Source organism: Chiloscyllium plagiosum, unplaced genomic scaffold (assembly GCF_037043375.1).
Source record: "Chiloscyllium plagiosum isolate Xiang-an unplaced genomic scaffold, Cpla_swu_hap1 HiC_scaffold_1, whole genome shotgun sequence".
In the NCBI taxonomy this organism is placed as follows: Eukaryota; Metazoa; Chordata; class Chondrichthyes; order Orectolobiformes; family Hemiscylliidae; genus Chiloscyllium; species Chiloscyllium plagiosum.
In genome coordinates, this window is record NW_028270139.1 from 109,608,832 (window position 1) to 109,635,886 (window position 27,055).

Below are 27,055 nucleotides of genomic sequence, written 5' to 3' on the forward strand. Positions count from 1 at the left end.
TTGAGGAGTCAGGAAGTGAGGTACATGCTGCAGTATTCTTAGACCTGCTCTTGTAACCACAGTACATCTATGACAAGTTCTGTTCCGTCTTTGGTCAGCGGTATCCCTCAGGATGTTGCTAGTGAGGGTTTGGTGATGGTGCTACCGTTGAATGTCTAGGCATAATGGTTAGACTTTCTTTTGTTGGAGATGGCCATTGCTTGGTGGTTGTATGGCATGAATGTCACTTGTCAGCCCAAGCCTGGATATTATCCTTGTCTGGCCGTGGGCTGTTTCTGTATCTGAATATTCCAGATGGTGCTAAATGTTCTGCAGTTGTCAGCAAACATCCCACGGTGGCTCAGTAGTTAACATTGCTGCCTCACAGCACCAGGGTCCCAGGTTCAATTCCAGCCTTGGACGACTGTGTCTGTGTGGAGTTTGTACATTCTCCCCATGTCTGTGTGCATTTCCTCTGGGTGCTCTGGTTTCCTCCCACAGTCCAAAGGTGTGCAGGTCAGGTAAATTGGCCAAGCAAAATTGCCCATAGTGCTATGTGCATTAGTCAGAGGGAAATGGGTCTGGGTGGGTTACTCGTCGGAGGGTTGTTGTGGACTGGTTGGGCCAAAGGGCCTGTTTCCACACTGTAGGGAATCTAATCTAATGTAATCTAAATCCCCATGTTGGAGGAAAGATAATTTATTGAAGCAGCTGAAGGTGGTTAAACAAAGTGCACTCCCCTGAGGAACTCCAGCAGAGATTCCTAGAGCTGAGGAAACTGACCTCAACCACCACAAGCATCTTCCTTTTTACCAGGGATGATGCCAACCAGTGGAGAAATTCCCTCAGTTTGCATTGACTCCAGTTTTGTTAGGGCTGCTTGAAGCCTCACACTATCAAATGTGGCTTTGATGTCAAGGGCAGTAACTCTCATCGTGCTTCTAGAATTTACTTCTTTTCTCCAAGTCTGTAATGAGATCAGGAACTAAGTGACCCTAGCAAAATGTAAATTGAGTGTCACTGAACATTATTGCTAAGCCAGTGCTGCTTGATAGCATTATTGATCACTTTAGTGATACTCGAGAAGACACTAATGGGGCAGTAATCGGCTGGTTGGATTTGTCCTTTTTAATGCTGCGCAATTTTCAACATCGTCGGTTAGATGATAGTGTTGTAACTGTACTGGAACAGCTTGGCTGTTGAGCACAAGATCTGGAGCACAAGCCATTGGTACTATTGCCAGAATGTTGTGAAGGTCCATAGCCTTTGCAGTATCCAGTGCCTCCAACTATTTCTTGATATCACATCTTGATATCAAGATATCTTGATATCTTGAATCGAATTGGCTGAAGACTGATATGTGATGCTGGAGACCTCTGAAAGAGGCCCAGAAAGATTATCATCCTTCCGCAGTGAATTGTTTAATTGTTTAACACCATTCATGACTAGATGTGGGAGAACTGCAGAGCTTAGTTCTGATATGTTGATTGTGGAATCCCTTGACTCTAGCTATCACTAGCTGCTTTTGTTGTTTGGTAAGTAAGTAGTTCTGTTTTGTGGCTTCACAAGGCTGACACCTCATTTTTATGCTTGGTGCTGCTCCTGCTGTGACCTTCTGCACTCGTCTTTGAACTGGTGTTGGTCTCTTAGCATATCGCCTAATCAGTATGGACAAGCTGAATCATGAGGTTGCAGATTGTGTTGGGGTACAATTCGGTTGCTGCTGATGACCCACAGCACATCGTGAAAGCCTAGACTAGAGTTGCTAGATCTGATGGAAATCTATCCCATTTAGCATGGTGCCACGAGGGTATTCTTTATAGTGAAGACAGGACTTTGTTGACGGTCATTTTTACTAATACTGTCATAGACAGGGTAAGACATATTGGTGAGGATGAAGTCAAGTATGTTTAATTTGCTTGTAGTTCTGATCCTGCTTCAGTGAAATAACATATAATGCCAGAGCATAGGGTTACTCGCTTAAACTGCTTTAGCACTTTAACCATATCTTTTCGTTTTCTTCCGTAGCCAATATCTCCCTCACAGTAAACAACTGCACCATATAACAACAAAAGTGATTTTGCTAGATTGATGGAGAAACAAGTGAACAATCCGTAATAACCAATAACAAAGAATCAATAAATCATTGTTAAGAAAGACAATCTCAATTTGAAACATAAACTCTGCTCTCTACACAGATGATACCTGACCCGTTGAGTATTTCCAGCATTTATACTTGTGTTTCAGAAACTTTGATTAAGTTGATTATAGTTGTAAAGGCAAAAAGGATCTTTTAAAAACCAGGATTGTGGAAAGGATTACTGCACTTGCTATAAGTGCTGTTTATACTGCTGTTTGTTGAAGAATAGTGGGGAAAGTCTAATTGCAGACAAGCTAAAGCCAAGGGGCATGTGTGAATGGGGATTTGGCCAGCATCAAGGAGTTGGTGGATTTGGGAAATGGTGACCTGTTGTTGATGGAAAAAGCCTTCTGCCTGTCAACAACTATGTGATTGGCTCCCAAGTAGCTCAACAGTTTGTGGGTGTGAATATTTAGTGTGAGCCATTGGACCTCTGAAAAGGAAGTAGCTAAAATTTATTCTGCCATAATGAAACACCTTAAGCCTGACGAAAGCCAGTTTACTTTTCCCCATTAATTACTGTAAGCTGTGATTCTTAACCAATAAGTCTGAGATCTGTATAAATGTGAACCTATCTCTCTGTGCCTCCTGCAAGCAAGGAGAAGGAAAATTTGAGGAGTAGCAAGTCAAAAACTAACACATCCTGTTGACAGGAACCATTTGATCTGCCCACCCAAAATTTTCTTCTGCCCATAACACTCATATTTTTAATCTGTTTTTCTCTGTGTGTGGGGTTAGAATTTTAACTGATCAAATTATAGATAGACATTTTTTAAATTATAGGTATTTTTAAAAATACTCTAAATATTTATTGCATTCTAAAGAATTTTAAAAAAGAAGGTAATGAGTCTTTGCTTTTTTCCTGTTAAATGATCAAACTTCAGAGTTTAAATTTATTATTATCATGGTAATATTGTGCTTCTACTTAAATTTTTTTTATTAATATTGCTTTGTGTATTCTATTCAGATTTGTATAACATTACTAATATGCGAGGGAAGGTAGGGAAGTTTTGCATCTTCAAAACCATCTATAAAATTGGAGAAGATGTAGTGGGCACATTTGATTTCTCTGAAGGAGATATTCCATGTTTGCAGGTCAGTGTATTTTATTCTTGCTAATCTTGGTATTTTAACCACTGTAAATTTGTGGTCCATTGTTATAAAAGTATTTTGATATTGTCTTAAGTGTGAAATTAAAACAGCTAATGCAAATTCAATTATATGTATATATAATATATACGAGCTAGTTGCTGGCAAACTGGGGGAAAACAAATTAAGTCCTGGGATGAGTTAAATTATCTGATGCAGTCGGTGCAAGAGTTAGTGATTAAAATGAGCTTTAGCACCCCTGAGATAAACAATGTGGAGAGAAGAGAAAATGATTTGGATTGGCTATTCCACATGGCTTTTCAACACAGTCCAAAGTTTCTTTTTGCAACATATCCATAATGTTAGCCAAAGCTGAGATCCATTGACAAGTCTCCGTAACTTTCCTGATGAAGGACTCCTGCCCAAAACATCGATTTTCTTGTAATTCGGATGCTGCTTGACCTGCTGTGCATTTCCAGCGCCATTCTAATCTTGACTCTTAATCTCCAGCATCTGCAGTCCCCACTTTCGCCTATGCCTCCATAACTGAACCTAGTCAGCAATTGTTCAGTCACTTGAGCAAGGTACTGATGGATTATCAATATCCCTGACACAGTACCTCATGAAACATTTGTACCTTCAGGATAAATTTTTATAATTCTCTAATTGGAGTGATACTGCTGGATCAGTGCATAAATCTGATGCTTCTTATGAATATGGACAGAAGTTAATCCAAATGTATTTATCATCCTCCACAGATGAACTATTTTGCATGGGAAAAAACTGAAACTATCAGATCAAAGAGAGCAATCAAGGCACAGACATGTCTTTCAGTAATTTTTCATGATGCTTCTACAGGATGATGTTTTTTTTACGCTTTATTCATCCCTTCTTTTACCTTTCAATATTAAATAGTAACAACTTGCAGATAGATGTGACTACAGGGTTTAGAATCCACCAGTGCAAAAGCATGAGATGCCAGTTAGGAGGTTTCAGTGTAGAACATTTACTATTTATGGGAATTAAAATTTATAAAGTTATCTATTTATTTTGTACTCAGTCATTTGACTCTGCATCTGTCCTTATTTGCAGTTTTCAGTATCTTTACAAACTGAAGAACATGTACAGGAAGAATACCAGAGAAAACCAGGGCAGCCTGCTTCCCTTAGCACACATGCTCGACACCAGGAGTCATGTTTGCATACTGCTAAGACTCACTTCAGTTTACCTATTCCACTCAGTGCCACACCCAGCTTTATCACCACTGTAGGTAAGCATTTCTTTGTTTTTGTGGTTGTGGCACTCATTTGGACTGGTAATGCCATGAGATAACCTGTCTTGTGTATTTATGGAAACCAGAACAGCACTGTGGGTGCACCTAAATTTTATGGGGACTACTACAACTCAAGAAGGCACCTTACCACTACCACCTCAAAGGCACTTATGTGGGCAACAAATGCTTGTCTAGCCAGCAATACTCGCATTGTGTGAGATTTTTTTCAAACGTCCACATTTCTGTTCTGGAAATAAATCAAATGGTAATGTTCATCAGGAGCATTGCAAGTAAGCCCTAATCAGAGTACTTACTCATATTGCCTGTTTTCTCCCTTCATACAGTGATTAGATGATCTAATAAATTTGGTTCCCACTACCTTGAAATGCAAATTGCTGGGCATTATTCAAATCTATACGCCACAACAAGTAATCTTAATATTTAAGTTTTTTTATACAATGATTTTAAGATTGTAAACAATGTTTTTTTTTAATATAGTGATTAATGCATACGTTTTAATTTCAGTATCCTTAAAGTGGCGCTTGCATTTTGAGTTTGTCACAGCTCGTGACCCAGTGGAACCACCTACCGTACTTGAGAACCAATCAGAAATAATTACTTGGACTGGGGCAGGGAAGATAGATGTGGATACATTCAGCTGGGATCTGCCCATTAAAGTGCTTCCAACCAATCCTGTACTTGCATCCTATGTCTCACAGTTTGCATCTTCTAACTCCATCACTATTTGAACCAAGTTAATTTCACTTCAGTTGTGGAATGTTCTTTGAAAAATGTTCAACCACTGAATTTAAGTTTAAATTTTAATAGCAGTAATGATACAACAATAACAAATGGAAAAATCAAGAAATAATATTGTCATTGCTACTGGTAACATCAATTTTTGTACTGCTAATGAGGGGTTACTGGAATATATCACAAAGTGAGACATCAGAACATTGTTCAGAAGCGAGCAGTATTATTTTATGGAACTAGTATTTCAAGAGCAGGATTTCCAGTGACTAAAATTTGTTCTATTAACTACATTGAAAGACGTCAGTGGAGAAAAACAAGTGCACTTTCATATTTTCTTCTACTTTTTAAAAAACTGACAATTTCAAAGTTCTTGAATTGAAAACTGCTTGATCTGAAGATTCTTTCTCAAGTATTTTGTATGTACAGAGTGATTTTATGGTTTTTGAACTACAATGGGTAAACTCTAAGGGCCAGCAAGAAAAATCATTGTTGTGGATTTTCTGATTAGTTGTGGACTTTAATGTCATTTGTTTGAAACCCATGAAGCAAGGGTTCTGGGACTTCACAATTTATTTTAGTTTACAGCTGTATAACTTTCAACTCACACTCAAGATTGATAGCATGCTGTTCTTGAGAATTGTACATTTTATGTTCAAAGTACACTTATATTTACTGAATTATAACACACCAGTAAAGAAATTGTTGTTAATTAATATGCCCATTACCCAGCTAGTATCCACAATGCTTCCATTACATTTATGTACTATTGCTTAAATACTCAGCATAAGCTATTGTTCAATCTGGCGTTGGCACCGGGCGAAATGTTGGACACTGGCAGTTAAAACTCTTGCCGCTGCTGACAAGCCTCTTGTTACTAGATCTTGATCATTTTTCTTTTATTTTTTAAAGAAAATGTCAAATTATATATTTCTCAGCTTCTTTCACAAATAATTTCCAGGAGAAGCAAACTGATAAATTCTGAGAAACTTGGCAGAAAATATTTGCTTTAATGTGTCTTGTTTTATATGAATGAAACAAATTCACTTTTTAAAACCTATGTGTGTTTGGAATATAATGTAGCCTTCATCTTAATTAGGATTAGAAAATTCCCATTCATTTTGGAATGCATTGTTAATCTTTAGATCCTGATATCTCCTGAAGGCTAACAAGTTTTTGTTTTAAATATAAGGTTTTAAATCTTGCTGCCTGTATTTAACCAACTACTTTTAATAGTTATCAGATTTGTATCTTGACATTTGTTAAGGTCATTATTTACTCTTTTTTGTACATGGCTCTATAGCTGAATCATTCAGGCATCTGGCCTTATTTAAAAGTTATTTACTTTTTGTCCTACCCTGGGCCATGTGCTCTTTAGCAACATGCAGAAGTAGAAGCTTAGTTAGAAAATCTCAGCATGGACAACATACTAGACACTGGGCTTTCCATGTGGGATGTAGTCTGTTTATTTCATTAAAACTACTGTGGCAACTGAGGCAGTTTGTCGCAGATGATTATTTGGATTGTATTTTAAAATGGAAAAAGTGCATTAATCACTTGTGAAAGCTACAATATTTGCTGTATTCCAGATGTTACCTAATAAAGAAATACCACATTTAGGTAAATCAAATGCTTTGACATCTTTCAAAATTTAAGACATACTCATTTTGAGAATGTTTAATTGTACATTTAAAAACCATATAGCATTTGCTAATCTTTTACTTTTTGAAAGAATATTCTGTTTTACTATTCTTTTGATGGTTAATGGATAGTTTCCCATTTCCCCATGTTAACTCATTTGACACCATCCTGCACATTCATTGAAACTGTATATATTCTTTCACAGTATCTTTTTTTTTAAACCTAGTTTTGGGAATCCAATCCCTCATTTAAATCATTGATATGGTTTTTAAATGGAAATTTCTAGCATTTTAAAAAAAGCCATTCAGTCCATCAAGTTTATGCTAGCTCTGTGGAGAGCAATCCAGTCATTTCCAACAAGTGCTCATCCAATTTCATTTGCAGTCATTTGCTTCTGCTTCCACCATCAATATTCCATTGAATTTCATATCATTACCATTCAGTATACAAAAAATGGTGGTTCCTCATATTGACCCACATTTCTTGCCTCAGACCTTAAATCTTGCCTCAGACCTTAAACGGTGGCCCAGTGGTTAGCACTGCTGCCTCACAGCGCCTGTAGACCCGGGTTCAATTCCCGACTCAGGCGACTGACTGTGTGGAGTTTGCACATTCTCCCCGTGTCTGCGTGGGTTTCCTCCGGGTGCTCCGGTTTCCTCCCACAGTCCAAAGATGTGCGGGTCAGGTGAATTGGCCATGCTAAATTGCCCGTAGTGTTAGGTTAAAGGGGTAAATGTAGGGGTATGGGTGGGTTGCGCTTCGGCGGGTCGGTGTGGACTTGTTGGGCCGAAGGGCCTGTTTCCACACTGTAAGTAATCTAATCTAATCTAATCTAATCTAATCTGTGTCCCTTTTTCTGCTACTTGCAGCTAATGGGAATAGTTTTTCATTGTCTACCTTTATCAAAGCCTATTCTGAGCTTGTCTATCAAATTGTCCCTCCTCTTCTCCAAGGAGAATAGTTTGCAGCATTTTAAACCTAGTCTTGTAACCAAAACCATTCTCATAAATCACTTCTCTATTCTCTCAGGAGCCCTTACATTTTGTAGGACTTGAACAAAAAGAAAATATAGTTTGATTTCTATACAGCTCTGATAGTGTAACAATCCTTCAGAATAGGTTTACAGAGATCCAGTCTATTCAGATGAATGCAAAATATTGCATAGCACTTTTCAAAGATGAGATGGGAGTTTCATATTATGTTTTTGGATTTTTCAGGGGATAAAGGGACTAGGTGTAAAAGCAGAATTGAGGCATGAGATCTGCCATGATCAAGTTAAGTAGCAGAGCAGGGTAATTGAGTCATGGAGTCTCCACAGCATGAAAAAGGTCCTCTGGCCCATTGTGTGCATTCTGGTCATCACACATCTTATCTATCAATTCTCAGTGCATTTTCCAGCACTTGGCCTGTAGCCTTCTGTGCTATGGTATTTCAAATGCTCATTTAAATTCTTCTTAAATATCTTAAAAATTCCTACTTCTACCACTCTTTTAGGCAGAGAGTTCCAGATTCCCACACCCTTGATATTTTCCTCAAATCCCCTCTAAGCTTCCTGCTCCTTACATTAAAATTGTGCCTTTGCTTATCAATCCCTCTGCTAAGCGCAAGTTTGCATTACAGTCAGATTCTCCCACCCACTCCCCATCCCCACCCTCACCCCCACTCCAGTCTTTCCTGCTCAAAGCAAAACAATCCCAATCTGTGTAATCTCTCTTTATAGCCAAATTGCTCCAGCTCAGGCCATGCCCTAGTGAATCCCCTATTAGTGCACCCTCTTTCGTGCATTCACATCCTATAGATCAGTTCTGCAGTCATGGGCTATATGATCTAGAAGTATTTATAACATTCTGCTGTGCTTAGCACTAAGATAATAACAAAGCTATTTACCTTATTTACTATTGATAAGGCTTTGCAGAGTGTGAACTGATCCTGTATTGGACCGTACAGCTAACGGAAATTAAAAATAGCCTATCAGCAGTGAAGGATTTTAGGATACATTGTATACATGAAAAATGCTTATATAAACACAAGTTCTTCATTCAAAGCAGTTCTTCTCAAACACTGACTATCTTGAATCAATTGAAAACATATACTCCAATTCTTATTAATCTTTTTTGGCCTCATTGGTCAACGTCACAAGCTTTCAACAGACGTAAAATAACAGGATGAACAAAGATAAAACGCTTTTGAAATGCGTGCTTGGTTATATTGTGACATGAACACTTTCTTTGTGAGTGAACATTATTTGAAACACAATTTGTTCCTAAACATTTTTTTAAAAGTCACAAGGTTGAAGCTTTTCACCTTGCAACCATCAAGACTAACATACAAGAAATCAAACTTTGAAAGGAATAATGTTTATAGAGCAGGAGGAGGGTGTTATCTGCTGATCCATGGTTAACTGTCAATTTTGGTTGATAAAACTTAAATCAGACAGGTGGATTGATTTGGCAGGGTGTTGCTATAAGGAAAAGCTGATTCTTACTTGAAATGACCTTGTACATTATATTTTTTTAATATAATTTTATTTTACAATTTGGAATACTTGCGTTTGCTTATTTAACTCCTGACAATTTCTAGGCTTTTTAGACAATAAGACTATATTTCAATATATATAGAGCATAGAAGATTTCATTTTGCTAATGGAGATTGCCCATTTGTAAATTCACCAATTCTCCTTGGAGTGCCCCTTCTAACCCATGACCACTACCATCCGGAAGCACAGCAGATACATGGGAACACTACCTAAAAGCTCCCTTTGAAACTACTCACCATCCTGACATGGAAATATATTGCAGTTCCTTCAGTGTCACTCGGTCAAAATCATGGAACTCCCTCCCTAACATCATTGTGTGTTACCTGCACCAAATGGTATGCAGCAGTTCAAAAAGGCAGCTTTCTACCATCTTATTAAGGAAGATTGGGCAACAAATCTGGCCCAGCAAGCAATGCCCATATCCCATGAATAAGTTCAAGAAATGTTTCTCATGAAATATTTTCCGCTCCTAAAATATGGTAAAACTTGCATCCTGTAAAAATAACTGCGGTCTGAGCCCCCTGATAAATGTAGCACTCCATTAATTACAGCCTCTTAATCTGAAATTGACTTCTTGATCCCTAACGTATTTCCTATCTGTTAGCTTCAAACCTCAATCCAAGCTATCTCCTAGAATCTCACATTTTCTTCCAAATAGGATTTTAATAGTTTAGGAGGCCAGTGATGGAAAAGCCAAGTCTACTGAATATTGGTATAAACATGACCGAGGTTTTTACTCTGAAGTTTAGCTGTTACCTATTTTCCATCTACTGCCTATTTTCCATCTACTTCCTACTTCCCATTTATTTCCAGGGTTTTATTAATTTTACTTTTTAAAACAGAATATGCTCTATAGCTTGAGCTTTTCCTCTACATTTGGCTGTCCAATTTTTTAATGTTGTATGGATGCCATCTTCGGTATGAAGATTCAACGTCGGCCATTATCTACCTCAAATCAGGCAGCTTCTGAATAGCAAGGTTCATCAGGGTTCATCTTCAACACATGCTTTCTGGCGATCAGAATCTTCACTGAACAAATGCATGGGATCCATTGCACCAGAAAAAAAATGGGATGGAAGATATCCACTTTTCAAGTGGCAAACTTGAATGTCAAGGGCACGTGCCCTTGACAAACATAAGATTGACAAACATATGATATACCGTATGACATAGGAGCAGAATTTATCCCATCGAGTCTGCTGCACCATTTGATTATTGATGATGTATTATTCAAACCTGTTCTCCTGCTTTCTCCCTGCAACCCTTGACCCCCTTACTAGTCAAAAAACTATCTATCTCTATCTTAAATGCACTCAAAGACTCATATTTTCAGCTGATCAATAATGTGAGCAGGATGATTATAATTGACGTGCTACTTGTTAGGCTGAACATTGACAAAATGTCCTCACAAAACACCAAATGCACCTAGAATGGATCACAGAAAGAAAATCATTATAAGTTTATAGAACATAGAACATAGAAAAATACAGCGCAGTACAGGCCCTTTGGCCCTCAATGTTGCGTCGATCCAAGCCCACCTAACCTACACTAGCCCATTATCCTCCATATGCCTATCCAATGCCCGTTTAAATGCCCATAAAGAGGGAGAGTCCACCACTGCTACTGGCAAGGCATTCCGTGAACTCACAACTCGCTGAGTAAAGGAAAGTCAGGGTAAGTAGTTGAGAGAAGATATGTGAGGAAGATGTAGGCTTAGTTGATAGAACCCCTCAGAAATATGTTCTTTCCATCTTGTCAACTCAAACAGGACCAGTTAACCTCTTGAGTATCTGTATTCCAGAGCTGTGCTTCACTACTGATGACAAAGATCAGTTGTGTGAAAAGCTTGATACTGCTAGCAAAACCCTTCCAAGTAAGAGCCAGTTGGGGGTTTTAGAGTTGATGCAGATTGTGAGGTGTGACCCTATTACCTCAAACATTACACTGGAATGATTAAATAAGAATGGACAGAGATGCCTCAAGCTTTGCTGCTTTCATGAGCTTTGTGAAACCGTTTTTAAAAAATCTGCCAGTGTGTGTTGGAGACATCTAAGATCTGGGCATTGACACCAAAGGGATCTAGTAATCACCAGGTGTGACTCTCTAAACAGTATTCTCAACAAATACATTTAGCACAGGGCTGACTATAGTACAAATCACTCCCTGGTGTGAACCAGGTTAGGGTTAGAATTCCTGATGAAAGGCTTATGCCCGAAATGTCGATTCTCCTGCTCCTCGGATGCTGCCTGACTGGCTGTGCTTTTCCGGCATCTCACACACTCCAGCATATGCAGTCCTTACTTTCTCCTTGGGTGCAACACTCGAATTATTCACATTCAAAGCATAAAAACCTGGCATATTGCCTACCAAGATAGAAATCAACAATTACCCAACTCGATTGAACAAGACACTCTCCAGCATTCTGAGACAGAGTGGAGAAACAAAATTGAACATATTTTGAGACGCTATCCACAAATTTGCACTCAACACTTGGGGAGCAAGAGTGGAAAAATGCAGACTGACTTGAGGCTAATATCATTGTGATAGCTTTCCAGCATTCATAGTCTGTTTTTGTTATTGTCATACAACTTATCATTGAAGTTGAACAGTACACTCCCATTCATAACAAAACAATTCCAATGAGATGGCTATAAATAGAACAAGAGCTTCATGTAAAATTCAGGTAGCTAAGCTTATTATCAGATTGTCCAGATACTCTTCTCAGCTTTCTTCAGAGTCCCCAGCTTCACAGAAGCCAGTATTCAGTTATTTCCCTGGAATTCCCTCCCTAACAGCATTGTGGGTCTACCTACAGCATATGGACTGCAAGAATTCAAAAAGGCAGCTCACCACTAGTTTCGTAAGGCCAACTAGAGATGAGCAATAAATGCTGTTCAGCCAGTGATGCCCACATACAATGAGTGAATAAAAATTCAATTCACTCACCTTTAGGGAATTGGAACTGGAGCTGGAACTGGATGAACTTCAAATCATTCGTGAGGCAGAGGAGATTATTGAGAGGAATTATAGGGAGGTAGTCACTCCTCAGATTCAAGAAAAAGGCAGATGGGTTACAATCAGGGGATGGAAAGGGAATCAGCAGAGAGCGCAGTGATCCCCTGTGGCCACTGCCCTCAATAACAAGTAAATTGTTTTGGATACTGTTGTGGGGTATGACTTACTAGGAGTAAACCATGGGGTACAGATCTCTGGCACAGAGTCTGCCCCTGTTGCTCAGAAAGGAAGGCGGAAGAGGAGCAGAGCAGTAATCATTGGGAACGATAGAGGCTCATAGTTGATGTGTTGCCTCCCAGGTGCCAGGTTCGTGATCCATGAGGGGGAGCAGCCCCAAATCATGGTCCACATAGACACTAATGACATAGGTAGGAAAAGGGATGGGGATTTCAGACAGAAATGCAGGGAGCTAGGGTGGAAGCTTGGAGCTAGAACAAACACAATTGTTATCTTTGGTTTGTTGCCCATGCCACAAGCTAGCAAGGCAAGTAATAGGGAAAGAGAGGCATTGAACATATGGCTACAGGGATGGTGCAGGAGGGAGGGTTTCAGATACCTGGATAATTGGGGCTCATTCTGGAGTAGATGACACCGCACCTGAACCAGAGGGGTACCAATATCCTGGGGATGGGGGTTTGTTATTGTTCTTCAGGAGAGTTTAAACTAATTCAGCAGGGGGATGGGAACCTAAACTGTACTTCCAGTGTCCAGGAGGTTGAGTGTAGTGAGATCAGAAATAAGGTTTCAAGGTTGCAAGAAGTGTCCCTACTTCAACACCAGGTGCATCCGGAATAAGGTGGGTGAACTTGCAGCATGGATTGTTCCTGGGACTTTGATGTTGTGGCCATTTCAGTGACATGGATAGAGCAGGGACATGAATGGTTGTTGCAGGTTCCACAATTTAGATGTTTCAGTAAGAACAGAGAAGATGGTAAAAGAGGGAGAGATGTGGCATTGTTAGTCAAGGATAGTATTACGGTGGTAGAAAGGATATTTGAGGACTCATCTACTGAGGCAGTATGGGCTGAGGTTAGAAACAGGAAAAGAGAGGTCACTCTGTTGGGAATTTTCTCGAGGCCTCTGAATAGTTCCAAAGATGTAGAGGAAAGGACAGCAAAGATAATTCTGGACAGGAGTGAGAGTAACAGGGTAGTTGTTATGGGGTCTTTAACTTTCCAAATATTGGCTGGAAATACTATAATTCGAGTACTTTAGATGGGTCAGTTTTTGTCCAATGTGTGCAGGATGGGTTCTTGACATAGTATGAAGAAGGCCAACAAGGGGCAAGGCCACATTGGATTCGATACTGAGTAATGAACTCGGCCAGGTGTTAGATTTGGAGGTAGGTGAGCACTTTGGCGATAGTGACCACAATTTGGTTATGTTTACTTCAGCGATGGAAAGGGATGGGTATATACCGCAGGGCAAGAATTATAACTAGGGGTAAGGCAATTATGATGCGATTAGGCCAGACTTAGGATGCATAGAACGGGGAAGGGAATTGCAGGGGATGGGCACAATTGAAATGTGGAGTTTATTCAAGGAACAGCTACTGTGTGTCCTTGATACGTATGTACCTGTCAGGCATGGGGGAAGTGTTCGAGAGAGGGAGCTGTGGTTTACTAAGGAAGTTGAATATCTTGGCAAGGGAAAGAAGGAGCCTTATGTTAGTATGAGATGTATGAAGGCTCAGGGCACTTGAGAGTTAGAAGCTAGCCAGATAAGACCTAAAGAGGGAACTAAGAAGAGCCAAGAGGGGTCGTGAGAAGTCATTGACAGATAGGATCAAGGAAAACCCTAAAGCTTTCTATAAGTATATCAGGACTAAAAGAATGACAAGAGTAAGGTTAGGGCCAAACAAGGACAGTAGTGGGGAGTTGTGTGTGGAGTCAGAGGAGTTAGGAGAAGCGCTAAATGAATATTTTTCATCAGTGATCATACTGGCAAAAGACAATGTTGTCAAGAAGAATACTGAGATACAGACTACTAGACTAGACGGGATTAAGGTTCACAAGAAGGCGGTGTTAGCAATTCTGGGAAGTGTGAAAATAGATAAATCCCCTGGGCAGGATGGGATTTATTCTAGGATTCTCTGGGAAGCCAGGGGGGAGATTGCAGAGTCTTTGGCTTTGATCTTTCTGTTGTCATTGTCTACAGGAATACTGCCAGAAGACCGGAGGATAGCAAATGTCCCCTTGTTCAAGAAGGGGAGTAGAGTTAACCCTGGTAATTATAGACCAGTGAGCCTTACTTCAATGGTGGGTAAAGTGTTGGAAAAGATTCTAAGAGATAGGATTTATAATCATCTAGAAAGGAATATATTGATTAGGGATAGTCAGCATGGTTTTGTGAAGGGTAGATCATGCCTCACAACCTTATTGAGTTCTTTGAGAAGGTGACCAAACAGGTGGATGAGGGTAAAGCAGTGATGTGGTGTATATGGATTTCAGTAAAGCATTTGATAAGGTTCTCCACAGTACACTATTGCAGAAAATACGGAGGCATGGGATTGAGGGTGATTTTGTGGTTTGAATCAGAAATTTGCTAGCTGAAAGAAGTCAGCGGGTGGTGGTTGATGGGAAATGTTCATCCTGGAGTTCAATTACTGATGGTGTATTGCAAAGATCTGTTTTGGGTCCACTGCTGTTTGTCATTTTTATAAATGACTTGGATAAGGATGGGTTAGTAAATTTGCGGACGACACTATGGTCGGTGGAGTTGTGGATAGTGCCGAAGGATGATGTAGGTTACAGAGGTGAAAATGTGTTGCTGGAAAAGCGTAGCAGGTCAGGCAGCATCCAGGGAACAGGAGAATCGACGTTTCGGGCATAAGCCCTTCTTCAGGAAGCCCTCCTGAAGAAGGGCTTATGCCCGAAACGTCAATTCTCCTGTTCCCTGGATGCTGCCTGACCTGCTGCGCTTTTCCAGCAACACATTTTCAGCTCTGATCTCCAGCATCTGCAGTCCTCACTTTCTCCTCGTAGGTTACAGAGGGACATAGATAAGCTGCAGAGCTGGGTTGAGAGGTGACAAATGAAGCTTAATGTGGAAAAGTGTGAGGTGATTCAATTTGGAAGGAGCAACAGGAATAAAGAATACTGGACTAATGGTAAGATTCTTGGCAGTGTAGATGAGCAGAGAGATCTAGGTGTCCATGTACATAGACCACTGAACGTTGAAAGGATCGTTAAGAAGGTATACGGTATCTTAACTTTTGTTGGTAGAGGCATTAAGTTTCGGAACCACAAAGTCATGTTGCAGCTGTACAAAACTCTGGTGCGACCGCACTTGGAGGATTGCTTATAGTTGTCACCGCATTATAAGAAGGATGTGGAAGCTTTGGAAAGGGTGCAGAGGAGATTTACTAGGATGTTGCCTGGTATGGAGGGAAGGTCTTACGAGGAAAGGCTGAGGGACTTGAGGCTGTTTTCGTTAAAGAGAAGAAGGTTGAAAGGTGACTTATTTGAGACGTATAAGATAATCAGAGTGTTTGATAGGGTGGACAGTGTGAGCCTTTTTCCTCGGATGGTGGTGACTAGTATAAGGGGACATAGTTTTAAACTGAGGAGTGATAGATATAGGACAGATGTCAAAGGTAGTTTCTTTACTCAGAGAAGAGTAGGGGTGTGCAATGCACTGCCTGCAACAGTAGTAGACTCGCCAATGTTAAAGGCATTTAAGTGGTCATTGGGTAAACATATGGATGAAAATAGAGGAGTGTAGGATTGATAGGCTTCAGAGTGGTTCCACAGGTCAGTGCAACATTGAGGGCCAAAGGTCCTGTACTGCGCTGTCATGTTCTTTGTTCTTTGTTCTATGTATTATCAAGAAACAGTTTGAGGCACTGGGTACAGCAAAGCTGATGGGTCCTGATAATGTTCCAGCAATATTACTGAAGACTTGTTCTTCAGAACTTGCTGCATCCATAGCAAAACTGTTTCAGTACAGCAACAACATTGTCCAGGTATGTCCTGCACATAAAAACAGGACAAATCCAACCCAGGAAATTATCGTCCCATTAGTCTACTTTCAATCATCAGTAAGGTGATGGAAGGTGTCATCAACAGTGCTATCAAACAGCAGCTTGGCTTCCACCAGGACGTCATTACAGCCTTGGTTCAAATTTGGAAATCCAGGGCTGAGATGAGAATGGCTACCCTGACATCAAGGCTACATTAAACTGAAAGTCGTATCAAGGAGCCCTAGCAAAATAGAGTCAATAGGAATTGGAGTAGAAAACTCTCCGCTGGTTGGAGTCATACCTGGTACATAGGAAGATGGCTGTAGCTATTAGAGGTCAGTCATCTCAGCTCCAGAACATCCCTGCAGGAGTTCCTCAGTGTAATGCCCTAGGCCCAACATCTTCAGCTGCTTCTTCGATGGCCTTCCCTTTATCAAAGATTAGAAGTGGGAAAGTTTGCCAATGTTTGCACAATGTTCACCACAAATCCCGACACGTCAAATACTGAAGTAATCCATGTTGAAATGTAAGAAGATTTAAACAATATCCAGGCTTGGGCTGAAAAATGGCAAATAATAAATACCAGGCTATGGCCATCATCAATAAGAGATAGTCTAACCACCACCTCTTCCACCTCTTGACACATAATAGTCTTACCACCACTAAATACCCCAGTATAAGCATCCTTAGGGTTACTAATGACTAGAAATTGAACTGGACTAGCCATATAAACACAACAGCTACAAGAGTGGCTCAGAGTCTCGGAATGCTACAATGAGTAACTCGCTTGCTGTCTCCTTAAAGCTGGTCCAGCATTTACAAAGCACAAATCAGGAATGTGATGGAATAGTCCACACTTTCCTGCAGTTCCAACATCATTCAAGAAGCTAGATATTATCCAGAATAAAGGAGACCCACTTGATTAGCAACATATCCTGAAACATTCACTCTCTCCTTTGCAGTAGCATTAGGAACTATCTGCAAGATTCACTGCAGAAATTCACCAAGGCTTCTCAGACAGCATCTTCCAACCCACAACCATCGACAAGGACAAGAATAGCAGGTACATTGGAACACTGCCACTTGCAATTTCCCCACCAAGCCACTCACCATCCTGACTTGGAAATATATTGCTGTTCCTTCACTGTCACGGGGTCAAAATCCTGGTAGCCCCTCACTAAGGACATTGTGGGTCCCCTACAGTGCATGGACTGTAGCATTCAAGAGGCAGTTCAAAACCACTTTCTCAAGGGCAACTAGGGATGGGGCAATAAATGCTGGCCAGCCAACAATGTCCATATCCCACAATGGAATTTAAAAAAAATTTCCATCGAAGGAATGTGAGGTGCATTTATGCAGGTATCAAAAAGACAACAAGTCTGTCAGCATTGACTTCAGGAAGAAAGGAAGAGCCACACTCTTATCTACATCAACAGTGCTGAGGTGGAGAGGGATGAGAGTGTCAAGTTCTTACGAGTGAGGATAACCAACAATCTGTACTGGACTTCACATGTCAAGAAGGCATAACAATGCCTCTTCTTCTTCAGGCAGCATAAGAAATTCAATATATCCAAAAGGATCCTCACCATCTCTTACAGATACATCAGATAAAACATATTAACCAGGTGTATAATGGCCTGGTATGGCAACTGCTCTGCCCAAGAAACTACAGAAAGTTTGTGCATAGCCCAGGCCATCTCAGAAGCCAACCTCCCATCCATCGACTCCATTTACACTTCTCATTGCCATGGAAAGGCTGCCTACATCATCAAAGGCCCCTCCAACCCTGGTAATGCTTTCCCACAGCCTTTTCCGTCAGGCAGAATATACAGAAACTTGAACACACGTACCAATGGGTTCAAGAACAGCTTCTTCCCTGTCGTTATTAGGCTGATGAATGGACTCAAATAATATTGATCTTGCTAATGATGATCTAGATTTGTGCATCTCCTGTGCAGCTGTAACTTTATATTCCTCTCTTTGTTTCGGGTGCTATGATCTGTAAGACCTTGTTTGCTATGAACTGCCTGTACTGCTGGCAAAACAAAGCTTTTCACTGTACTTTGGTACATGTGATCACAATAAATCAAATCAAATCCCCCTTCTTGGCCTTATAATCTCTTCAGATAGTTCCTGTTGTTTAAATGTGCCATTATCACCTCTCTCCTCTATAATCCAATCTTGACCCTACTGTTTTTGCAAATTACCAGCACATCCCTAACCTCCCTTTCCTCTCCACTGTCATTGGCCATCTTGTTGCCTGCAAAATCTCTGTCCATCTTTCCCATAATTCCATGTTCAAACTGTTCAATCAGTGTTCTGTTCCCCAAGGGTGTATTCATGGCCCCGTCCTGTTTTTATGGACATGCTGCTTCTCAGTGGCATCATCTGAAAGCACATGCACCATGACAACAATTCTATTTCATCACCAACATTTTCAACTCCTCCACTATTTATAATTTATCAGAATACTTACCCATTATCCAATACGGTAGGTGAAGAAGGTTCCTCCAATTAAATAAAACATAGAACTGTAGATACTGGAGATCTGAAACAAATGAAAACAGAAATTGCTGGAGAAACTCAGCAGGTCTAGTCGCATTCGGAACTGAAGTTCTGAAGAAGGATCTCTGGACTTGAAATGTTAATACTGCTTTCGCTTTAGAGATGCTACGAGATCTAATGACTTTCTCCTCCAATTGAATATTGGTAAGACTAGTGTCACAGTGCTTGGACTGGTGACCAAACATTGTCATAAATTTGATTCTGAGGTCAGGTTCACACCTCACAGTATGGTTATGGAAATTAGGAAGAAAAAACAAAAAGCATTACAGGGAGAAAGTGAGGACTGCAGATGCTGGAGATCAGAGTCGAGAGTGTGTTGCTGGAGCAGCATCCAAGGAGCAGGAGAATCGACATTTTGGGCATAAGCCCTTCATCAGGAACCCTTTTTGATGAAGGGCTTATGTCTGAAATGTCAATTGTCCTGCTCTACGGACGCTGCCTGCCCTGCTGTGCTTTCCCAGCAACACACGCTTGACAAAGAGCATTACAGCACAGGATCAGGTTCTTAGACCCACCAAGGCTGCACCAACACATGATGCCTTTCTGAAGTAAAATCCTTTTACCTCTACGTAGTCTGTGTCCCTCTATTCCCCATTCCTGTCAAATTGCCTCTTAAACGTTGCTATTGCATCTGCCTCCACCACCTCCTCTGGCACTGCATGTCATCACCCATCTTGTAAAAAAACTCCCTCTCACATCTCTTTTAAACTTGCCCCCTTTTACCTGAAGCCTACACCTCCTAGTAATTGATATTTCTACTTTGGGAAAAAGACTCCAACTATACATTCTATCTGTGCCTCTCATCATTTTGTAAACTTCTATCAGGTTATCCCTCATCCTTCGATGTTCACATGAAAACAAACCAAGTTTGTCCAATCTCTCCTCATAGCTAACACCCTCCAAACCAGGCAACATCGTGGTAAATGGCTTGTGCGCCTTTTCCAAAACATCCGCATTCTTCTGGTAGTATACATAATATTCCAAATATGGCCTAACTAAAGTTCAATATAGCTACAACATGCTAATTTTTATACTCCATGAAGCAATAAAGCCAAACACGCTTTATCACTTTTTGATCACCTTATCCACTTGTATTGCTATTTTCAGGGAAGTGTGGACCCATATGTTTATATCTCTCTGCATGTTTATGCTATTAAGGGTTCTACCATATGCTCCCTCCTGCAGTAGACCTTCCAAAATTCATCACCTCGTATTTTTCCAGGTTAAACTCCATCTGCCATTTCTCCACCCAAGTCTCCAGCCTATCTATAACTTGTATTCTCTAGCAAACTTTCTCACTATCCACAGGTCACCCAATCTTTGGTTGTCCACAAACATACCAATCAATCCATCTACATTCTCCTCCAAATCACTTATATATACTACAAACAACAGGGGTCCCAGCACTGATCCCCTGGAACACCACATGTGACAGATCTCCAGTCAGAAAAGTACCGTTCTATCGCTACTTTCAGTTTTTTATGACTAAAACAATTTTGCATCCATTTTACCAGCTCACCATGGATCTCAAGACTTCACCTTCTGTATCATCCATGAGGGACCTTGTCAAAGGCCTTGCTAAAATGCAAATAGACAATATCAGTCTTGCCTTCATCAATCATCTTTGTCACTTCCGCAAAAACTGCAATCAAATTTGGAAGACAGAAACTCTCCTGCACACCATGCTGACTATCACTATTAAGTCTATATTTTTAAAAACATGAGTAAATCCTATCCCTAAGAATCTTCTCTAAGAATTTCCCTGTCACTGGCATAAGACTCACTGGCCTGTAATTTCCCAGGTTATCCCTGTTGCTCTTCATAACCAAAGGAATAACATTGGCTATTCTCCAGTTCTCTGGGATCTCTCTGTGACTAAAGAGGAGACAAAGATTTCATGCACGGCCCCAGCAATTTCCTCCCCCATGTCCCTCAGCATTCTGGGATAGATTGCATCCGGTCCTAGGGACTTGACTACCTTAATGGTTTTCAAAACACTCAATACTTCCTCCTTTTTTACATTGCCATGTCCCAGAATATCAACAGACCCGTCCTGAAACTCTCCATCCATGTCCTTCTCCTTTGTGAATACCAATGCAAAGTATTCATTAGCAACCTCACTGACTTCCTCTGGCTCCATGTGTAAATTCCCTCCTTTGTCCATGAGTGGACCTGCCTTCCCTAGCTATCCTCTTGTTCCTTATAAATGGCTTGAGATTTTCCTTAATCCTGTTTGCCAAAGTCATTTCGTGGTCCCCTTTAGCCCTTAATTCTTTGTTTTGAGTCCTTTCCTGCTAATTTTGTATTCTTTGAGGGCTCTGTCTGTCTTCCATTTCTTAAACCTTACATATGCCTCCTTTTTCTGTTTCACTAAACTTCTCTTGTCATCTGACATTCACAAATCTTGCCATTCTTATCCTTCGTTTTCACAGGAGCATGCTGGTCCCGAACTTCAATCAACTGCTCTTTAAAAGATTCCCACATGCTACATGTAGATTTATCCTGGAACAGCTGATTCCAATCTACAGTCCCCAGTTCCTGTGTAATACTGTGGTTATTGCCTTACCCCAGTTTAGTACTTTCGCCTGAGAAACACTCTTATCCTTACCAACAAGTAACATAAAACTTACTGAATTATGATCACTATTCCTGAAATGGTCTCCCACCTGAAACTTCGATCACCTAGACATTCTCATTCCCAAATATTAGTTTTAGTATGGCCCCTTCCCTAGTTGGACTATTTACATTTTGTTTCAAAAAACTATCCTGGACACACCTAATAAAGTCCACCATCCAAGGCCCTGGCATCAGGTGAGTCTCAGGCAAAATAGCAGAAAATCAACCAATGCAACAACCTTGTTATTCTCACATTTTCTGTAATCTGTCCAGACATCTGTTCCTCTATCACCCGTTAGTTATTAGGAGGCCTGTAGTACAAGCCCATCAAAGTGACTGCACTCTTCCTATTCCTGAGCTCCATCCATATGGGCCTCGCTGAATGAACCTTCCAAGGTATCCTCCTTAGTACAGCTGTGATATTCTCCCTTATCAGGCTTTTACATCTCCTTGTACCTCACCTGAAACATCAAAATACCAGAATGTTAGGCTACCAGTTTCGTGCTGTTCTCAACCAAGTCTCTGTAACATCTGCAACATCACAGTTACATGTACTAATCCAAGCTCTACGCTCATCTGCCTTACCTGTCAGACGCCATGAATTAAAACAAATACGTCTCAGACCACCAGTTCCACCATGTTCAGTAACGTCTCCATGGGCTGTTCTCCCTCTCAGCTTTACAGGCCTTGGTCTCTGACTTCTCCTCAGTCATTTTACTTACTCTGGTTCCCGCTTTCCTGCCAAACTAGTTTAAACCCTCCTGAGTGGCACTAGCAAACCTCCCTGCCAGGATATTGGTGCCTCTCCAGTCAAATTAATGAGATTTGGAAATGAAAGCAAAAGCAGCAGAAATAAATCTAGAATCAACCAGGATCAAGTTACAGAAAGATGTTTAAAAGGCAGACTTTAAAGCACTCTGTCTGAATGCATGTGTATTCATAACAAGACAGATGAATTGATAGTGCCATCAGAAGTGAAAAAGCATGTTTTATTTGCCATTATGCAGATATAGCTGCAAGTGACCATGAATGTGAACTGAACATTAAAGTGTGTTTGACATTGAGGAGAGATAGTCAAGAAGGAAAAAGAATAGTGCTGATAGTAAGGGAAAGGCGCAGTCGATCAGAAGAAAAGTATGTAAAATGTGTTTGGGTGGAGCTAAGAACAAGCAAAGGGTAGCAAGGATTGGTGGGACTAAGTAATGGGACTAAGTGTTGACAAATACCCAGGTGTCAATGATCTTCACTCTAGAGTGCTGAAAGAGACGGCAATAGAGATAATGGATGCATTGGCGATTACCTTCCAACATGTTATTCATTCTGCAGGCATCATTGCAAATTACATGGTTGAAGTGTTAACCGCATCGTTTAAGAAAGAAGATCGAGAGAAAACAAAGAACTATAGGCCTGTTAGTCTGATGTCAATGGTAGGAAAAGAGCCAGAATCTATTATAAAGGAAGTAAGTACTGTATATTTCGAAATTCATTGCCTGGTTCGAAATGGTCAGCATGGAATCATGACAGAGAAATTACCCTTGACAAAGCTGAGAGTATTTTTAGAGGGTGTTACTCGTAGGGTCGCTAAGTGGGATCAGTGTATGTGATGTATTTGGATTTTCAGAAGGCTTTTGGTCAAGTTAAATATAAGAGATTAGTTAAAAAAAACATTAAATCTCATGGGAGTGCTGTCAATATAACTAACATGGATTGAGGATTGATTAACAGATGGAAAACTGAGAATAGGAATAAATGGTCAATTCCAGGTTGGGGCAGGCTGTGAATAGGGGGTACCATAAAAATTAGGGTTTGGGCCAGCTGTCCACAACATATATCAACGATTTGGGTATGAGGCTAACTGTAATATTTCCAAGCTTGTAGACAGTACAAAATTTGCAGTTTTGAAGAGAATATAAAGAGATTTAAAAGAGATGTAGATAGACTGCCTGAGTGGACAAGTGTATGGTAGCTGTTATATATGTGGATCAGTGTGAGGTTATCCACTTCGGAAGGAGGAATGAAAATGTAAAGTATTTCTTAAATGGTGAGAGATTAGAAAGGAACAAGAGGTCCTTGCTCATAAATCTATGACTCTACGACTCTAAATCACCAAAAGCAAGCATGCAGGTGCAGCAAACAGTTCAAAAAGCAAATGGTATGTTGGCCTTTATCACAAGATGATTTAAGTACAGGAGCTAAGAAGTCTTGCTTTATTTCTAGAGAATATTGGTGAGACTGCACCTGGTGGGCAGTTCTGGTCATCTTGCTGAAAGAAGGGATAGTAAAGGCCAAGTGGTACTATCATTGGACTGTTAATCTGGGGGCCCAGGTTCAAAACTTGCCACAATGGATTGTGAATTCAATAATAAATCTGGAATTAAGAGTTGATTATTAGGAAAAAAAAAACATCATTTAGAGAAGGAAACTGCTATCTTTACCTGGTCTGGTCTATATGTGACTCCAGACCAGGGATGGGCAATAACTGCTGCCTCAGCTAGCAACGCCCTCATCCTGTGAATGAAAGAAAAATAATATTGACCTACAGGAAGTGCAATAAAATTTTGCTAGATTAACTCCTGGGATGTCATGGCGAAAGAGATTGAGAAAATTGAGTCTCAGGAGACACAGATCCCAAATAAAAGGCAAACCATAAAGGACTGAGATGATAGGACCTTCAAACACAAGTTAAGAATCTTTGGAATTCTCTACCCCAGAGAGCTGTGGAAGCTCAGTCATTAAATAACTTAATGACAGAAATTGATAGCTTTCTAGTTACTAATTACATCAAGGAAGTGGGAACTAGATGGGAATATAGTGTTGAGGTAGATGGTCAGTCATGATATAGAATGGTAAGCAGGCTTGAGGGGCTGAATAGCCTACTCCTGTTGATATGTTCCTCTTCTTCCCATCACAAAGATCATCCATTTCCACTTCTGAATTCATGCATCCCTCTTCATTTGCTGCTGAAACTCTCATTGGTGCCCTGTTAATCTTGAGACTTATCCAAATCCAGTCCTGGATGGTCTGCCATATTCTACCTTCTGCAAACCCTAAATCATTAAAACTGTTCTTAGGTTGCACCAAGTCCCTTTACTTATCACCACTGTGTTTGCTGACTCCACTGGCTCCGTGTCAAGGGACATCTTGTTTCTGAAATTCTCATACTTATTTTCACATCCCTCCATAGTCTTTTCCTTCTCAATCTCAGTAGTTTCCCCTAGATTCACAGTCTCCTGAGACACCTGGACTCATCTAATTTTAGCTACTTGAGAATCCCAACTCTATTCACAACATCACCAGTTGCCTAGGTTCTAAGCTCTTCATTTCTGTCTGTCTCTCCTCCTCACTTTCTTCTTATTACTTTTAAGTTACACTTTGACCAAGCCATCTGATCAGATATCTCTTATGTAACTTGGTGTCATACTTGTTTTATGGTAGTTGTGAAATACCTTGAAACATTTTACCAAATTTAAGGTGCAATTGATTCCTTACTGCAGTCCTACTTAGGAAACCATCCACAACTTTTTCTCCAGTATATTGATGACATAATCTCTTCTGCTCCTTGCTCTCATCCAGGACTGGAAAAAATGATCAGTTTTCCCTCCAATTTTTATCCTTCTGTCATCTATATAATGTTTCTATCACTACAGGAAATGACATCACCAACCCAAAGAAACCCAAACATATAAATAGAAAGCAGGAATCATCAGCAATGCTTCGTCTGGTGGCCCACTGAAGAGGTTACCTAGTAGGGTGACGAAATGTCTGGAAATGAACCTTCCAGCTCAACAAGCAAACCTATATCTCAACCTGAACTACAAACCTTCTCAAACCTTGCTAATATATTGTTTATCTCTGGCTCTTCCCTCACCTTTTTTTTACTTCTTTGTTTCCACATCTAGATATAGGCTAACCACCAAAATCCACTACAAACACATCAGTTACCTTGAGTACACTTCCTCACACTCTACTGCCTTCAAGGACTGCATTTGCTTTCCCTGTTTCTCTGATTCAATTGCATGTGTTGTAGTTCTGTTCGCCGAGCTGGGAATTTATGTTGCAGGCGTTTCGTCCCCTGTCTAGGTGACATCCTCCTGTGAAGCGCGTCTGTGATGTTTCCTCCGGCATTTATAGTGATTTGTATCTGCCGCTTCCGGTTGTCAGTTCCAGCTGTCCGCTGCAGTGGCTGGTATATTGGGTCCAGGTCGATGTGCTTATTGATTGAATCTGTGGATGAGTGCCATGCATCTAGGTGACACTCAGATGACACGCAACATAAGTTCGACTGGGACAACACTACTATTATAGGACAAGCCAAACAGAGAACAGCCAGGGAATTCCTACAGGCATGGCACTCATCCACAGATTCAATCAATAAGCACATTGACCAGGACCCAATATACCAGCCACTGCAGCGGACAGCTGGAACTGACAACCGGAAGCGGCAGATACAAATCACTATAAATGCCGGAGGAAACATCACAGACGCGCTTCACAGGAGGCTCCCAAGCACTGAGGATGTCACCAAGACAGGGGACAAAACGTCTGCAACACAAATTCCCAGCTCGGCGAACAGAACCACAATAACGAGCACCCGAGCTACAAATCTTCTCCCAAACTTTGATCAATTGTATGTGTTCCAATGATGGGGTGTCTCTGACACATTCTCCTTTTTCCTCAACCCAGTATCAAAGCCCACCCCACTACTCATCCACCTTGGTTGACAGGGTTGTCAGCTACATCCAATTCATTTCCTACACATTTGTTTTCACCCCTTCCCCTCACTCCCAGTACAACATTGGGGTTTCCCACATCTTCACTTTCCACCCCATTCTCCATTTCCAGCACCTCTCGCAGGATACTACCAAATCTATCTTGCCCTCCCCTCCACTGTCAGCCTTTCCACAGTGACTATTCCCTATACCACACTATGGTCCACCTCTCCATCACTCCTTCAACCCCATTGCACTTCCCATACATTTGAATGCTTACCCTTTTACCTCATCCCTCCTCATTGTTCAGTATCCCAAACACACCTTCTTGTTGAAACAGTGGTTTATTTGCACTTCTTTCAATCTAGACTGTTTATTCATTGTCAAATGCTGACGCGGTGACCTGTTTGTAGAACATTAATGCACAGTCCATAAGAATGACCCTGATCTTCCAGTCGCTTGCCATTTCAGTAGACTATCTTGCCCCCATACCAACATTGTTGGCCTAGGCCTGCTGCAGTTCGCCAGTGAAGCTCAACACAAGCTGAAGAATAGCACCTCATTTTCCACTTAGCCACTCCATCCCACCCCACCCCATCTCTTGTTTGTTCTCTTTTCAGCAAAATCTGTCTCTCAGTCTTGAATATAATTAACAACATAGTTTCGATCGTCCTCTTGTGTTAAAGAATTCCATAGATTCACTACACTCTGAGAGAAGAAATTCCTCTTTGTCTGTGTTAAATGTGCGACCCTTTATTCTGAGACTATGCCCTCTGGTTCT

General features: G+C 40.7%; 1 protein-coding gene across 3 annotated transcripts in view; it reads left to right on the plus strand.

Annotated features, from left to right (window-relative positions):
* rgp1 (GP1 homolog, RAB6A GEF complex partner 1) overlaps positions 1 to 6,861 on the plus strand; it is a 29,014-nt gene extending 22,153 nt beyond the window's left edge. For all 3 annotated transcript variants that reach the window (XM_043687145.2, XM_043687137.2, XM_087989706.1), the window contains 3 exons: positions 3,087 to 3,214; positions 4,301 to 4,478; positions 5,007 to 6,861. In XM_043687145.2, coding sequence (XP_043543080.1) covers positions 3,087 to 3,214; positions 4,301 to 4,478; positions 5,007 to 5,230 — 530 coding nt within the window. In that variant the 3' untranslated portion in view covers positions 5,231 to 6,861. The remainder of the gene's footprint in view (positions 1 to 3,086; positions 3,215 to 4,300; positions 4,479 to 5,006) is intronic.
* The last annotated feature ends 20,194 nt before the right edge of the window (positions 6,862 to 27,055 follow it).